The sequence below is a fragment of the Anolis sagrei genome, chromosome 1 (genome assembly GCF_037176765.1).
Source record: "Anolis sagrei isolate rAnoSag1 chromosome 1, rAnoSag1.mat, whole genome shotgun sequence".
Taxonomy (NCBI): Eukaryota; Metazoa; Chordata; class Lepidosauria; order Squamata; family Dactyloidae; genus Anolis; species Anolis sagrei.
The window spans coordinates 234584220-234600632 of record NC_090021.1 but is presented as its reverse complement, the minus strand read 5'-3'; the positions used below and the strand labels follow the sequence as shown (position 1 = coordinate 234600632).

Sequence of the window (16413 nt, the reverse complement as noted above, 5' to 3'; positions counted from 1 at the left end):
TCCCTAAACAGACTCGGAAGTGGAGTGGGCAGATCAAAAGACATCCCGGCAAAATGGCACTACTTCGAAGAATCCTCCACTTTGTGCAACTGTGGAGCAGAACAAACAACTCCACAGCTGTATGTTTGTCCACAGTGTCCTGCCTCATGTACAGAGGAAGAATTGTTTAAATCTACAGGCAATGCAGAGGCTGCTGCCCATTTCTGGTCAAAAGATATCTAGCCGCTTGCGCTCCTTCTAGTTTTATCAGTTTTATACAATGCTTTTTATATGAAATAAATAAAATAAACTGATGCAAATGTTCCCTGAAGATTTCCAAAATATGTTCCCACTTTGGCATACAAATAGTGCCACTGAAGGCTAGATATTCCCCATTTCTATTTATCTGAAACCGCATGGACCCTGATCCTCCTGGGCAGAGGAGGTTTCAATTTCGTTTTCGTCTCAGGCTGGAAATTCCCGGCTGAAAAGCTAACCGATTCCAATACAAAGAGAAGGGTCATGATCCAAGGAAAGGGGTGAGAGGCCGCGATGGGTTGGTAGAAGGGACTTTTTTTTTTCGGAGGGGCTGGTGTTTCCCTTTCCCCCAGCAACTGCTCCTGAGGTCAGATGACCTGTGATTCATCTCGTACTCCCTTGAGGTAGGAAAGGGAACACCCATTGGGGAGGGGGGCTGGGGTTGCCTCCGAAACAAAGGCATTGAGCAAGAGGAGTTCCTCTCTTCCTCTCTCCGCCTCATCCCCTGCTCCAAATCCGTGGCTTCCTCAACTGCAGGCCCCACTTGGGTTGTGGAGGCAGAAAGGGGGCAACACTTGTTGTGGGACCAGGAGACACAGGAGCAGACAAGGAGCAGCAGGCGCGAGCCAGGTAAAGATCAGAACTTCTCCTCCTCCCGGGGAGCATCTACACTGGAGGATGGATGCAGTTTGGCACCACTTGAACTCTCACTGTGGCAATACTCTAGGATATTAGGGTTTGCAGTACAGTGAGGCGTGCGCCAGCACTCCTTGTAAAACTACAACTCCCTTGATTCCATAGCATTGAGCCATGACAGTTAAAGTGGGGTCAAACTGCAATCATTCTACAGCAGGCCTGGACAAACTTGGGCTCTCCAGGTGTTTTGGATTCCAAATCCCACCATTCCTAACAGCCTCAGGTCCCTTCCTTTTCCCCCTCAACTGCTTAAGCGGCTGAGGGGGAAAAGGAAGGCACCTGAGGCTGTTAGGAATGGTGGGAGTTGGAGTCCAAAACACCTGGAGGGCCCAAGTTGGCCCAGGTCAAGACAAACCTACTACAGGCGACTAAAATGATCAAGGGTCTGGAGAACAAGCCCCATGAGGAGCAGCTTAAAGAGCTTGGGCTGTGTAGCCTGAAGAAGAGAAGGCTGAGAGGAGACATGATAGCCATGTATAAATATGTGAGGGGAAGTCATAGGAAGGAGGGAGCAAACTTGTTTTCTGCTACCCTGGAGACTAGGACGTGGAACAATGATTTCATACTACAAGAAAGGAGATGCCACCTGAACATTGGGAAGAACTTCCTGACTGTGAGAGCCATTCAGCAGTGAAACTTTGCCTTGGAGTGTGGTGGAGCCTCCTTCTTTGGAAGCTTTTAAACAGAGGCTGGATGGCCATCTGTTGGGGGGTGCTTTGAACACAATTTTTCTGCTTCTTGGCAGGGGGTTGGACTGGATGGCCCATGGGGTCTCTTCCAACTCTATGATTCTATGATTTCATGGCAAGATTGGTTCAGAATCTGAAGCAAAAAGAGTTTGACTTGCCTAAGATCATCTAATGGGTATTGTGCCTCAGCAAGGATTCAGACTCTGATCTCCAAAACTGTAGCACAAAATTCAAAATACTATGCCATCACAGGCCCTACTAAGTCTTTTGGGGTTGAAAATGGAGCAGCAAGGGAAGTGCCTCTTACACTGAAATGGTTGAGGTCTGTAGCTTGACGTGTTGTCGAAGGCTTTCATGGCCAGAATCACTGGGTTGCCGTGAGTTTTCCGGACTGTATGGCCATGTTCCAGAAACATTATCTCCTGATTTTTTGCCCACATCTATGGCAGGCATAGCTTGATGTTCTTGACCTTAATAACTGGTGGGCTTTCTGGGATGGAAGGCAAGGGCTCTTCTTCCCCTTGATTTGGGAGACAAACTGCAGCCGAGGAGGCACACAGAAGGCCCACATTTTGAACCATTATGGCTGCGAGCCTCTTGGAAATATGGTCTCAAAAGTTCAGAAATAACATCAGCGAAACCTTCTAGGGCAGTGTTTCTCAACCTTCCTAATACCACAACTCCTTAATACAGTTCCTCAGGTTGTGGTGACCCCCAACCATAACATTATTTTCATTGATACTTCATAACTGTAATTTTGCTACTGTTATGAATTGTAATGTAAATATAGGACATGCAGGATGTATTTTCATTCATGGGACCAAATTTGGCAATACCCGATACACCCAAATTTGAATACTGGTGGGGCTGGGGTGGATTTATTTTGTCATTTGGGAGTTGTAGTTGCTGGGATTTATAGTTAAATTACAATCAAAGAGTATTCTGAACTCCACCAAGGATGGAATTGAACCAATCTTGGCACACAGAACTCCCATGACCAACAGAAAATACTAGAAGGGTTTGGTGGGTATTGACCTTGAGTTTTGGAGTTGTAGTTCACCTACATCCAGAGAGCACTGTGGACTCAAACAATGATGGATCTGGACCAAACTTGGCATGAATACTCAATATGCCCAAATGTGAACACTGGTGGAGTTTGGGGGAAATAGATCTTGACATATGGGAGCTGTAGTTGCTGGGATTTATAGTTCACCTACACTCAAAGTGCATTCTGAACCCCACCAACAATAGAATTTGTCCACAAAGTTCCCACAAAGAACCCCCATGACCAACAGAAAATACTGTGTTTGTTGATGGTCTTTGGTGATCCCTCTGACACCCCCTCATGACCCCCCCCCCAGGTTCCCAACCCCCAGGTTAAGAAACACTGTTCTAGGGTTTTCCAGCACAGACCTTGAGGAAGTCATACTAGCTGGGGAAAACTAGGAGTTACTGTCCAAAAAAGTAACTTTTCTAACCTCCTTGCTTTTTCTGTCTGCTTCCTGTTCTTTGAAATGATTTATTCCGTAACAAAAGAAGGTGATCATGTTATTTCCTATTGCTACTGTTGTGAATTGCTAACTATTGTTTATCATGGGTGCATTTAAGCTATGATTGGAGTGTCAAAATATACTTGATGTACTTAGTCATTTTACAGCTCAAATAAACATGTTTCCTTTGCCATGTTTATATATTGACTCAACCTTTAAAGGCAACTTTCATGCATTGGTGAAATGGACTTTAGTCAACAGCCTTATCACAAACACAAGAGCTTAAAGAGTGGGCAAAGAGTATGTATCCCATCTGAAATCCTATGGCTACCTCCTGCAGAATTTTGGGGCTTGTCGTTTAGTGAGGCATTTTGAAGGTCTCTCCCCTAAACTACATGCCCCAAAATTCTGCAGGAGGCAGCCAAAGGATTTCAGATGGATTGCATATTCTTTCCCTATTCTTTAAAGCTTTAGTGTGTAGCTTATGCCATCATACATTTGCTGGTCTTTTAAACAACAAGATTTCCCATTGTTTTGTAGGTGTTGCCTTGCCTTCCATCCAGCATGGCTCTTTGGCTTTGGCCTCTCCTGGTTCTCCTGAGGGCAGAGGATGGAGTGGCTGAAGACATAGCTTTCAAGGTCTGTAGGCTTCAAGGTTTCAAGGAGAAAGTGCTGGAGGTGCTGCCAGGAGGCGGCTGGGACAATTTGCGCAATGTGGACATGGGAATGGTGATGAGCCTCAATTATTCCCAGTGCCGGACCACCGAAGATGGACAGTACCTCATTCCCAATGATGTCTATGTGGTGCCCCTCAAGAAGAGCACGGTGGAAGTGCATTCAGAGATTATTGAGGACTGGCTGAGCTACACTGATGCCTTTGCTTCATCCGTCAATGCAGAAGCTTCTTTCCTTTCTGTGCTCAATGGCAAGTTCTCGACCGGCTCCCAGGAGACAAAGATGCACAATGTCTATGATGAGACAGTGACCACACGGGTGCAAGTGCGGTATCACATCTACTCTGTGAAAGCCCAGCCCACTTTCACCTTAAACAAAGATTTCCGTCATCAGTTGCTCACTATAGGCAACCAGCTGGAGAACAACCAGAGCCGTACCGCTGAGTATCTTGCAGAGATGCTGATTCTCAACTATGGCACCCATGTGCTCACAGGTGTGGAAGCTGGAGCCAGCCTAATCCAGGAGGACCAGGTGAAGCGCAGTTTTGTGTTGGACAAGGAGTCTGATAAAGCAGGTATCACTGCCTCAGCCTCTGCCACGTTTTTCAGCAAAGTAAATGTGGGAATCAATTTTTCGATGCAAGCCTCAGATGATCTGACCAAGGGTTACCTAGAAAACACAGTGGATTCCAAGCTTGAGAGCTGGGGCAGTGTGCCTTTCTACCCTGGGATCACCCTTCAGAAGTGGCAGGAGGGCATCCCCAATGGCTTAGTGGCCATAGGCAAGTCTGGGTTGCCTCTGCCATTTTTCATCACAGCTGAGGCCTTACCAGAACTGCCAGAACCAACAGTTACACGTGTAGCGGCTTTGGTGGAAAACGCTATCCGCCTCTACTATGCTGTAAACACCCACCCAGGCTGTGTCAAGCCTGATTCTAGCAACTTCAACTTCCAGGCCAATGTAGATGATGGGTCGTGTCAAGCCTCCAACACTAACTTCACCTTTGGTGGGGTCTTCCAGGAGTGTCATGGTGTAGCTGGCCAGGACACAGAAGAGCTCTGCCAGTCATACCAGGTCCAGAACCCACTGACAGGGGGATTTTCTTGCCCGGCTAACTTTACCGCCATCTTGCTGCATGGAGAGCAACGCACCACAAACAAACCCAAGACGGAGTGCCACGATCAGTGCCATTCCTGTTGGCTTTTGTTTTCCTGCTGTAATAGAGTCTGTGGCATTCGCTACTACCCCACCACAGTGAAGTTCAATGCCTACTGGTGTGCTGCCACAGGTCCAGTGCCTCAGAATTCAGGATTCCTCTTTGGGGGATTGTATAGTAGTGGGAATGAGAACCCCATTACCAGCAACTATGCCTGCCCAGCCTACTTCTTCCCACTGGAACTATTTGATAGCCTCAAGGTGTGTGTCAGTAGTGACTATGAGATGGGAACACCCTTTGCGGTGCCCTTTGGTGGCTTCTTTAGCTGTCAGTCTGGTAATCCTTTGGCCGGGTTGCTGAAGGGACAGAGCCCTGGGATCCTCCAGGACTTTTTCTACCAGGAGTCCTCCACTCAATATCCCATGAAATGCCCATCTGGAAATAGCCAACATAAGGCCTACATCAGTGATGGGTGTGAAATCCTCTACTGCTTGCAGGCCGGGACCCTTTTCGCTCAGCAATTAGCTCCTATCAAGCTCCCACCCTTCTTACTTGCACCAACTTTAAGTGGCGATCTTCCTGAAACCATCCTAGTACGCTCAGATGGTAGCTTGGCCTGGGTGAAAATGCCCCAGAGTGGGAGCTGGCGGCTGGCTAATGCCACGGATGAAAAGCAAATGGCTTTTCTTTTACAAGGTATGCAAACGTCGAGGCTATCTGCAGGCAGCATTGCTGGAATTTCAGTCTCCATGGTTGCTGTCCTACTAACAACCATTGCTCTTGTGGTATACAGAATCCGGCGGTACAAGACAAGAGGTTACCAGGAAGTTTCCAACGAGCACCTAGTAGTGGATCAAGGGGACTATGGAACAACAGCTCCAGAACTCAATGCTGCCTGAGACACCGTTTAACCAGCACCCTGTACCAAAAAAATTCCTAAATTCAGGGAAGGTGCGAGTCAAGTCCAGGAAGTAGGGGATCAGAATCGATGCATTGTTGTGGGGGTGAGGGGTGAAGAAGACAATAATTGAAATTTCCAAGTATTGAATCTGCGTATAGACGTTTTGTAGCCAAATGTTTTTTTTTATTAAACATACCATTAATGTTTCATTAGAAATGAGTAAGTAACAGAAACCAAAGAACTAGTGATGGTGGAGGCCTCTTTGGAGGCTTTTAAACAGAGGCTGGATGGCCGTCTGTTGGGGGTGCTTTTGAATGCGATTTTTCTGCTTCTTGACAGGGGGTTGGACTGGATGGCCCATGAGGTCTTTCCCAACTCTATGTTTCTATTATTCTATCTAGCAGTTACTATGCATTTTGGGCTAGACTTATACAGAAGGGAAAAGCAGTTAAGGTCTTTGTCTACTTGCCTGTTTTAAACAAATGTGTGGGCAGAGGGAAAAGCATTGGTTCTGGGAGCAGAAGATTAAAAATAATTGTGATGTTTAATTTCAAGGCAGGGCAACTCTTGTGAGAGAATATCAAGGGTTAGCAACTTTGATCTGCATATTTTGACATGTTTTGCTTATTTTTATTGTGCCTTGACCGTGACCAACTCATACTTGATACTGTAAAAAAAATGAGAAATTGAACTAAATAGAAAAAAATCCCTTTGACAGCCACTAAGAGTGTCTTTTTTCTCAACTTAATAAACATTTGGATAAGTAAGTGGTTACTGTTGTTGTTATTCTGGTTTGAGGAGACCCGGTGGTGCAGTGGGTTAAACCCTCGTGCCGGCAGGACTGAAGACTGGGGAAAGCATGGATGAGTTCCCTCTGTAGCTCCAGCTCCCCATTCAGGGACATAGAGAAGCCTCCCACACGATGGTAAAACATCTGGGCATCCCCTGGGCAATGTCCTTGCTGACAACCAATTCTCTCACACCAGAAAGAGCTTGCAGTTTCTCAAGTTGCTCCTGACATGGAAAAAAATCTTGTATGATCACTTTTCCTCGCTCTGTTACTGTATGGATGTTGACTAGTGGACATGGGAGCTGGGTCAGGAGGGAATTTTTGAATTAGGGAGAAGAATTCAACAAGTATAGCATTCCTACTTATTCTTTAGTCAAGTAGCCATGCTAATTTATCATTCCAAAAAAAAAAAAAGCAACATCATAATTATTACACAATGAGCTCATCACAGACTGCAGCTGATATCACCAGATGCAACTAATAAGAACTTTTGGATTACAGGTGAGAATTATACTCCAAACATTTTCCTCTCCAAGCTTGGCAGCGAATGTGTTGTCCACGAAAGCTTATACCATAATAAAATTTGTGAGTCTTTAAAAGGCCTCAAGTCACATTTAAAAGAATGTAGTTGCATTAGAGAAGTGCAGATCAATTTAGCCTTGGGAGAGTCAAGCCAAATGTGCTTGATAATATTCCAGCATACTTTACTCCCCCAACTTCCGTAACACGGCTTTTCTATTCTGTCCTTTGAAGGAACAAAGTGATATTATTCTAGTTTATTGTCACAACACCACAGTTAGGTAGGCTATGCTGACAAGTAATTACTTGCTCAATGTTATGCATGAAATTTCAGAGTTCAACAGACATTTGAAGCCAATTAATGTTGGTTAATGTCCAGCATCCTGTCTGCTGCATTTCACTGGCTTTTCTGATGAAGCTTCTTTTCTAACAATCCAGAAGGATGTTGTGCACATTTACTTGGAGATTCAGATCTAAGCTTTCCTGAACCATTCTTGGAGATGTAAGGATTCAACTTAGGGGCTTTTGTATTCACAACAAGGGCTCAACTACTGAACTAGCTTGGGATTGTGCCTTGAATCTCATTTGTATGAACCCTAGGCCCTTGCTTTTCCTTCTTGGACTGCAAGGGGAAGATGTATGAGATATTATCTCAGCTCATCAAAAAGATGGCAAGGAAATTGCACAATCGTTTTCCAGACAGCTAGAAGAAGACATGTGACTCTTTCAACAAGTCAGCAATTCCCACAGGGCTGATTCACTTCATGTTGTAGCTGGTTTTACTCACAGCAAAGCGCACAGATGGTCAGGTCTCTAGATGGGATTTTTCAGAATTCTGTGCAACACACATGCATTTGTAGTCACTGAAATACATTGTGTCAAAGCCAAAAATGACAATGCCCTCTTCATTTGCTTCCCATGGTATCTGTGTTCTAGAAAAGAGCACTTTGGCACCAAGGTCTGTCTTCTGTAAATATGTAAAATGCCCTATACACTGATTATACTATCAAAATAAGAATTCCTACTGCTGGGTAAAACCAGATTATTAGGTTCCGGTGTGAACTGTAAAGCAAGGCACTGCCACTCCTGGTTCCCTGGTTCTTGGTAGGGCATGCCAAAAGCCATAGGGTATTATGGGGTTACTCTGTAGAAGGAGGGGGAGGTCTAGCTTGGGATAGCCCCTTAAACAATGGAAGAAGATCTGTTGCTACTGTTGAATATATGGCTGAAATATACCTGTCTTATGAAGCAAAAGGAGCAGAAAAAGAAGTCGGTCATTTGGCATTAATCTCCATGGTTAAGTGATGAATTAAAGTCTTTTATCTCCAGTGTGCTCAAACACGCTGGAGATAAAACACACTGGTTATTGTGGTCAAGATTTAAAGGATAAGAAATGGGTATCTTCACACACACACAACTTACCAGCTCTATCTAGATAAATATCTATTGAGTAGTTATAATAATAATGTACTATAAATCTGATACATCACATTTGTTTAATGTGTTTAATCCTAGAAGAATGTGTGTTCTTATTGCAAAACATCATTTAAGGCACATTGGGTAGGTAAATACTTGCTAAATCAAACCAGTTAGTCTTCTGAGATATATAATGAAGACAGGTTCTGGAGCCTTCATCCAACCAACCTCTGACATGAAACCATTATTCTTTTGACAATAAGCTGAAAAGGAAAACAGGTTGAATAAGAGATGGTGGTGGACAGAGCAATAGAGTTGGTTTTACTTCTATGAGGTTGGAATAACTTCCAGAATCCTTTGTTTTTCTCTTCTAGTTCTTCCATATTTTCCATATGTAAGAGGGTAATTCAGCGTTTCTTAACCTATGCGTTGGGACCGGGGGGGGGGGGGCGTGAGGGGGATGTGGGGGGGGGGGGTCGCCAAAGACAGTATTTTTTGTTGTTCATGGGGATTCTGTGCGGGACGTTTGGCCCAATTCTATTGTTGGTGGAGTTCAGAATGCTTTTGGGTTATAGGTTTACTATAAATCCCAGCAACTACAACTCCTAAATGTCAAGGTCTATTTTCCCCAAAATCCACCAATGTTCACATTTGGGCATATAATTCTGATGCATCACATTGAGGAGGAAATGGGAAAATCTGACATGAAATCGGGAAGTAGTCAGTGAGCATAAAACACAAACAGCAACCAAATCCCTCACCATACAAATTAGTGGTGGATAGTAGAGACTAAAATCAGCTTAGTCAAAACATTAAAGCTGGTGTTAGAGGCTTTGCTTCAGTTATTACACTGGTTATAATTTATCTGGAAGAATAAAGTGTCCCTCATCTGCAAATTTCCTTGAAAAAGAGCTGCATGGTGACATGATGTAGTACTGTGTAAGAGGCCATGCTGTCCTAGGACTACAGCCAGACTGTAGCAAGCAGGCACGCAACAACTTGAGGTGGCAGCAGAATTTACTTGAAGACAAGGCTGTGGAGTCAGGCCTTCGAGGAATGAGACAACACCATAGGACTCTGGGTGGAAGTGGATATAGATCCATCTTAATAGGACGACTGACCACTGTAGTTTTATATTTAGTGTATTTTAAAGTTGATGTGTAATTTGTGATATATGATATTTTAATATGTTTTTATGGCTGTAAACCGGGCTGAGTCCCTCAACGAGGTTGAGAAGCTCGGTATACAAAACTGTGAAATAAATAAATAAATAAGGCATTCCTCTTAAAAAGTGTACAAGTTTACCCACCCCAACATGATTATAATGCAGTGTTTCTCAACCTGGAGGTCAAAACCCCTGGGGGGGGGGGTCGTGAGGGGGTGTCAGAGGGGTTGCTAAAAACTATCAGAAAACACAGTTTTCTGTTGGTCATAGGAATTCTGTGTGGGAAGTTTGGCCCAATTCTATCATTGGTGGGGTTCAGAATACTCTTTGATTGTAGGCAAACTTTAAATACCAGCAACTACAACTCCCAAATGTCAAGATCTATTTCCCCCAAACTCCACCAGTGTTCATATTTGGGCATATTGAGTATTCGTGCCAAGTTTGGTCCAGATCCGTCATTGTTTGAATCCACAGTGCTCTCTGGATGTAGGTGAACTATAACTCCAAAACTCAAGGTCAATGCCCAACAAACCCTTCTAGTATTTTCTGTTGGTCATGGGAGTTCTGTGTTCCAAGTTTGATTCAATTTCATCGTTGGTGGAGTTCAGAATGCTCTTTGATTATAGGTTAACTATACATGCCAGCAACTACAGCTTTCAAATGACAAAATCAGTACCCCACAACCTCACCAGTATTCAAATTTGGGTGTATCGGGTAGTTTGGTCCAGTGAATGAAAACACATCCTGCATATCAGATGTTTCATTATGCTTCACAACAGTAGAAAATTATCGTTGTGAAGTAGCAATGAAAATAATGTTATGGTTTGGGGTCATCACAACATGAGGAACTGTATGAAAGGGTTGCGACATTAGCAAGGTTGAGAACCACTGGTATAGTAGCTAAGACATGCTCCAGGTCTTCTAGAGCTAATAAGAGATTGGAACAGGATTTCACAGTTCCTTTGTCATTGTTTGAAGAAGATTTAACTGCCGGTCCTACTGGCCTTTTCACATGGAATTGGGATGTAACAGACTCCCATCTTGACCTTCACTTTGGGCTACAACATGTCTTGGGCTTGCTTCAGTAATATCTGAGGGATCACGAAGGAGTTCTATCACACAGAATGTCAATGAGATAATCAGGCCTTATCTGCTTTCTATGCTCAAACTGTTAGGAAGATCAATATTGCAGCCATTTAAAGTAATGTAATTTCAAATTCTGCAGTACCACCATTGTAATTCAGCATTGTGGTAAGCTAAGACATACACAGTAGTTTTTTCCTGCTTTAATAAACCATCCTTATTTTCTCAAAGAAGTTGATTTTAAGTAGAATGAAGTAAATTCCATTACTGTTCTAACTAAATCAGAAAAAATGTTGATTTAAGAAAGTAAAGACTGCTTATTGGAGTAAGAAGAAAAAGAGATCCTGAAATGACAGCCAATAACTGCCACCATGTCGGCAAAAGAGGTTCATCATCCCATGCCTACATATGCAAAGCAGATGCCTTCTTACAATCTTACCTCTCAAAATGCATGCCCTTGGTTATATTGTTTACACTTTGCCATAGTTTGTACATTGCATTCCAAAAGTTTTTCTTCTTTTTTTGTCCTGTTTTCACTTCTGTTAAATAAATAAAGTCTGGCTGAACGTTCACATACAGAAAAGAGGAACTAAAGTTATATTAAGTGTCAAGCCTACCATGAAAACATTGGTTGGGGTTTTTTAGACATGTTGCAAACAGAGTGAAACCATCACTTCCAATCAGAACATGAAAAACCCTAAAACTAAATTAGTCACAGAAATCCCCCCCTCTTAACATTCAGATGCTTGGTTGGCTCATATACAGGGTACTAGGGATCAGGCAGGATGCTTTGGTTGCTAGTTCTCAGAGACAATTTAACACTAATCTCTCAGTTGTACTGACGGTGTAAACAATGAAACACGCTGCACCTGTCAACATGAAACTTTTGATGATAAGGATGATGAAGATGATAGCAAGTGCAGTCTTTGCAGCATTTTGTTTGTGCTTCACATGAAAGGTGCCAAGTATATTCTCTATTTGATATTTTTCTACATGCCACTGATGGGTGCAAAAAAATCATTCTGTTGAGATATCCCCCCCATTTGTTTCTAAATAATAATAATCATCATCATAATCACAATTTTTCACAGAGCACTTGGAATTGTTTCGCATATTTATTTTTCGTGTCAGAAGCAAACCAAGGGTACAGTTGTAATATATTTAAAAACACCAGTAGCTGGCCACTTGGAGTGCCTCTGGTGTCGCTACGGGAAGGTCCTCCATTGTGCATGTGACAGGGCTCAGACTGCATTGTAAGAGGTGTTCTATGCTTTGCTCTTCTCCACACTCGCATATCATGGACTCCACTTGGTGGTCCAATTTCTTAAGGTTGGCTCTGCATCTCGTGGTGCCAGAGCGCAGTCTGTTCAGCACCTTCCAAGTCACCCAGTCTTCTGTGTGCCCAGGAGGGAGTCTTTCATTCGGTATCAGCCATGGGTTGATGTTCCGGGTTTTTGCCTGCCACTTTTGGACTCTCGCTTGCTGAGGTGTTCCTGCAAGTATCTCTGTAGATCTTAGAAACTATTTCTTAATTTAAGGCCTTGACATGTGGGCTGATATCCAAACAGGGGATGGGCCAGAGATGTCACTGCCTTGGTCTTTTAATTATTGGCTGCTACTTCCTGGCGGATGCCAGGTGGTGCAATACCAGCTAAACAGTATGATTTCTCCAGTGGTGTAGGGTGTAGACATCCTGTGATAATGCTGCATGTCTCATTAAGAGCCACATCTACTGTTTTAACGTGGTGAGATGTGTTCTACACTGGGCATGCATACTCAGCAGCAGAGTAGCAAAGCGCAAGGGCAGATGCCTTCACTGTATCTGGTTGTGATCCCCAGCTTGTGCCAGTCGGCTTTCGTATGATATTGTTGCTAGCACCCACTTTTTGCTTAATATTCAAGCAGTGCTTCTTGTAGGTCAGAGATGGTCAAGGGTAACTCCCAGGTATTTGGGTGTGCTGCAATGCTCCTGTGGGATTCCTTCCCAGGTAATCCTCAGAGCTCGAGATGCTTGTCTGATCTTAAGATGGAAAGCATACGTCTGTGTTTTAGATGGATTAGGAATCAGCTGGTTTTCCCTGTAATGGGCAGTATGAGCACCTAAAGCTTTGGAGAGCTTCTGTTCAACCATTTCAAAGCTCCCTGCTTGGGCAGTGATAGCACGGTTGTCATGAAACTGACCTTTTTGGCAGGAAGGCTGAAGCCTGGAAGTCAGTAGCTGACATATTCTGGGTTAGGCAAGAGAGCCAGAGGCAGGAGGGAGGAGTCAGCCGACTCCTGATTGGTTAGGACAGTCAGGGGTGGAGTTAGGATTGAGAGGGGGAAAAGGCTGGCTTATTTGACAAGTGGGAGAGTTGGAGTTTAGACATCGTGGAGGAAAGAAGTATATTTTAGGGAGAGAGAGCTATAGAGATCTTAGGCAGGGAGGGAAGACTTTTGTGTGAGCCTTGAGAAATTAGAGCAAGTGATAGGTAAAGGACCCTAGTTCACTGATCAGAGTAGGGACAGTGAAAAGGAAGTCTGATCTGCTCTAGGAGGCAGTTTGTGTGCTGTGCTCCAAAGACACACTGTGTCAGTTAGTGATCAGTGTGGGGACAAGAATCTCACTGAGAAACAAAAGTTGAAGCTTTTAAGTAAAACTGCCTGTTTATCCAGCTAAGCATTAAGAAACTGAACTGCATCAAGATTATTGTACCACTCTTTTTAAGAGTTGATCTGTTTATCTAGTTCTATAATAAACCTGTTTCTTATTTCACCTTTAAATTGGTGTCTGCCTCGGTCTATTACAAACTTTACATCTCAGTCAACTCAAAGAAGATTACTCCCAGTCCAGTCAGCAAAAGTAGCGGTGGTCAAAGAAGAACAAAGAGCTTGCATATAACTTTTCCTATTTTTCACATTCACACATATGGTTTTCCTCAAACCTATTTAATTGAGGTGGTGGCAGTGAATTTAACAAATACATCGGTCTACAACTACATCATAGCTGGTCACTTATTAGTTATAATGCTGAGGTGGGATAAGAGAGTCTTTCCCCCTTTGATATAGTTAACCATCTTTATTTAATGTAGTGTCCAGCTGAGCGATAACCCTGTAAGCTGAAGGACAGTGGGTGTGATTGCTTGTCCCCCCGTCCAGATGAATGTTCATCCTTACTACAACGGTCATCAGCATAGATGAAACTCTCTGTCCCTTCTGGCAGTGGCTGATAATTTGTTTCGCAGATAAGTTTAAGAAACTCTGCCTTAGACTATTCTGGTATTGATACCTCTGTGGACATACTTGTACCTGTTCATAAACTGGAAAACAGGCTATCAGATGATACGGAATGTGTATTCAACCAAGTTAGGCTTGTATTGTGTTCCTCAGACAGAAGAGCCCTGTCTCATTTTGAGACTGTATTTTTTTGGAAAAATGAAACCAGCCAGCCACCAACTCCTTTTGAGGTACCATAAAAGGCAGTGGTAGTCAGAAAAACATTTGTGGAAGGTCATCCTATTAATAAAGCTACAAGTGTACAGAATGCAAGCACAGAGATGGGAAACAATCTATTTAATGAAGTTAGATTATGTCCATGGGAACATTTTAAAAACTAATCAGGCCTGAGCTAAATTACAGTTATTTTCACAAACTGCCAACTTCATTGATGGATATCCATGCATTGTTTTACCAAAAAGCTTCTCAGCAAGGTTCACCACATACTTGGCTCACCCTAAGTGTTTGCCGAAACTACTTTCTTTTCCAGGAGGGAGTTTTTGGCAGATGATCTGCCCCATTCAGAGCCCTACCAGTTTAGTCCAGAGCCAGATTGAGGAACTGGAATTTGTGCTCCTGCACAGGAGTGTTGACTCAAGCAAAAGGCTTGTTTCTCCTGCTCCATCCCCCATGCCTTCTCATTCCTATGCCCCACAGAGAAAGAGAAGGCTCTGCGTCCTTGGGTTGTGTTTATTTTAGAATGGAAAGGGATGCAATGTAACAAACGGATAGCACCAGTTTTAGCCAAACAGGAGCTGGCACAACAAGGCCTCAGAAAAATGTCTGAACCTTTGTACTTTTTTGCTCATTGCCCAAATGAAACACACCCTTCTAGATGTAGAATTGCACTGCTAATGACTTAGAAATGATTAAATGAATGATCATTATGGGATGTGACTGTGTGGCCTGCCAAGTACGCATATGCCAAGAAATGTGTTTTACTAATTAGTGATGTAGCTGTGATAGTTTTTATGATTTCCATCCGGAAATCTAGAAATGATTATTATTTTGTCTTGCTCAGGGTGTCAGTTTGTTTTATAGTTGTGTGACTCTAGATACCTTTTTATAGTAGCTAAAATAAACTTTTGTAATTTCCCATTCAGTGTGCTTACCTGTCTGAAGCATGCCACAGATCAGACCCCACATTCAAGGAGTAAGAAAGGGCTTTTCCTGCATTTAAGGAGTAGGAAAGGCTGATGTTTGGTGGAACAGCTAAGATAGACAGATAAAATGGGTAAAGATGCATTTCAGAGTTCCTTTCCCCCATTAAGTAGAGGCAGGAATTTTCAAAGGTACATATTTTCTCAACTGTACATAATAAGTTTGCCTTTGAAAATGTCTTCTTCTCGCTCTTATTTTCCCCATTGATGAGTTAAGAGGTTGGATTTAAATATGTAGATCAGTGGGAACAGAAGTAGTAGTAAAACCCTGATCAGAATAGGATTTCTTAAGGTAAACCTGGCCTTGCAGCTGTAGAGGAAATACTGCTGAGTGTTGTAGCATCAGACTCTAATGCATTTTAGGAAACTTTATAATTTTTTTAATTTTTACAATTCTTACAATTTTATTAGTTGAGATTTTATGTGCGTTGTTGTTTTATATTATGTCACTGTGTATATACTTACTGGTATATATGCGGCACTTGGAGTGCTTCTGTGAGCCGCCCCAGGTCCCTCCAGGGAGATGGTGGCAGGGTATATATAAAGATTTATTATTTTATTTATTTATTTATTTACTATACTTATATGCTGCCTCTCTGACTCCAAAGGCGACTATATATTATATTATTATTATATCCTGTCTGAGAAGCTAAGCAGTATCACCCTTGGTTATTACTTAGATGGGAGACCACCAAAAATATCAGTGTTGCAGGCAATATTTATGATGATGTTTATTTATACTTTACTTTCTCTCTATAAAAGAGACTCAAAGAGGCTTACGCTAAAATAAAATACAATACAATTTAAAAACTAAACATATACACACATTAAAATAGAATTTAAGAATTCCCTATGAAATTCATGGGGTTGTCCTAAGCCAACAGGCAATTTGAAAGCACACATGCACATAATGTGGCAATGGATGGAATTCTATACATAGAAAATATGAATATGAGCATTTTCATAGCACTGCTCCCTGCTGGTGACAAAACGATCTGCACTCCTCCTTTCTCCTACTCCCAAAGTCGACTGAAGATTCAGCCTGAAATATTTCCTATTTTGAAATCGCTACTGGAATGAGCAATACAAATACACTGTCATAAAAAACACAAAAACCATAATATTTGTTAAAAATAAAAGACATTTTATTTAATAACAACACTCTGAATACACATGTGCAA

At 42.7% G+C, this 16413-nt stretch overlaps 1 protein-coding gene across 2 annotated transcripts; it reads left to right on the top strand.

Moving 5' to 3' along the window:
* Window positions 1-453: 453 nt before the first annotated feature.
* Window positions 454-6611, top strand: LOC132772677 (macrophage-expressed gene 1 protein-like). Of its 2 annotated transcripts, none has more exons than XM_067461926.1 (2): window positions 454-641; window positions 3653-6611. In XM_067461926.1, exon 2 carries the CDS (start codon window positions 3677-3679, stop codon window positions 5840-5842), a length of 2166 nt encoding a protein of 721 aa, XP_067318027.1. In that variant the 5' UTR covers window positions 454-641; window positions 3653-3676; the 3' UTR covers window positions 5843-6611. The 2 variants fall into 2 exon arrangements, with proteins under 2 accessions (XP_067318027.1, XP_067318018.1); XM_067461917.1 differs by lacking the exon at window positions 454-641 and adding an exon at window positions 648-867.
* Window positions 6612-16413: the final 9802 nt, after the last annotated feature.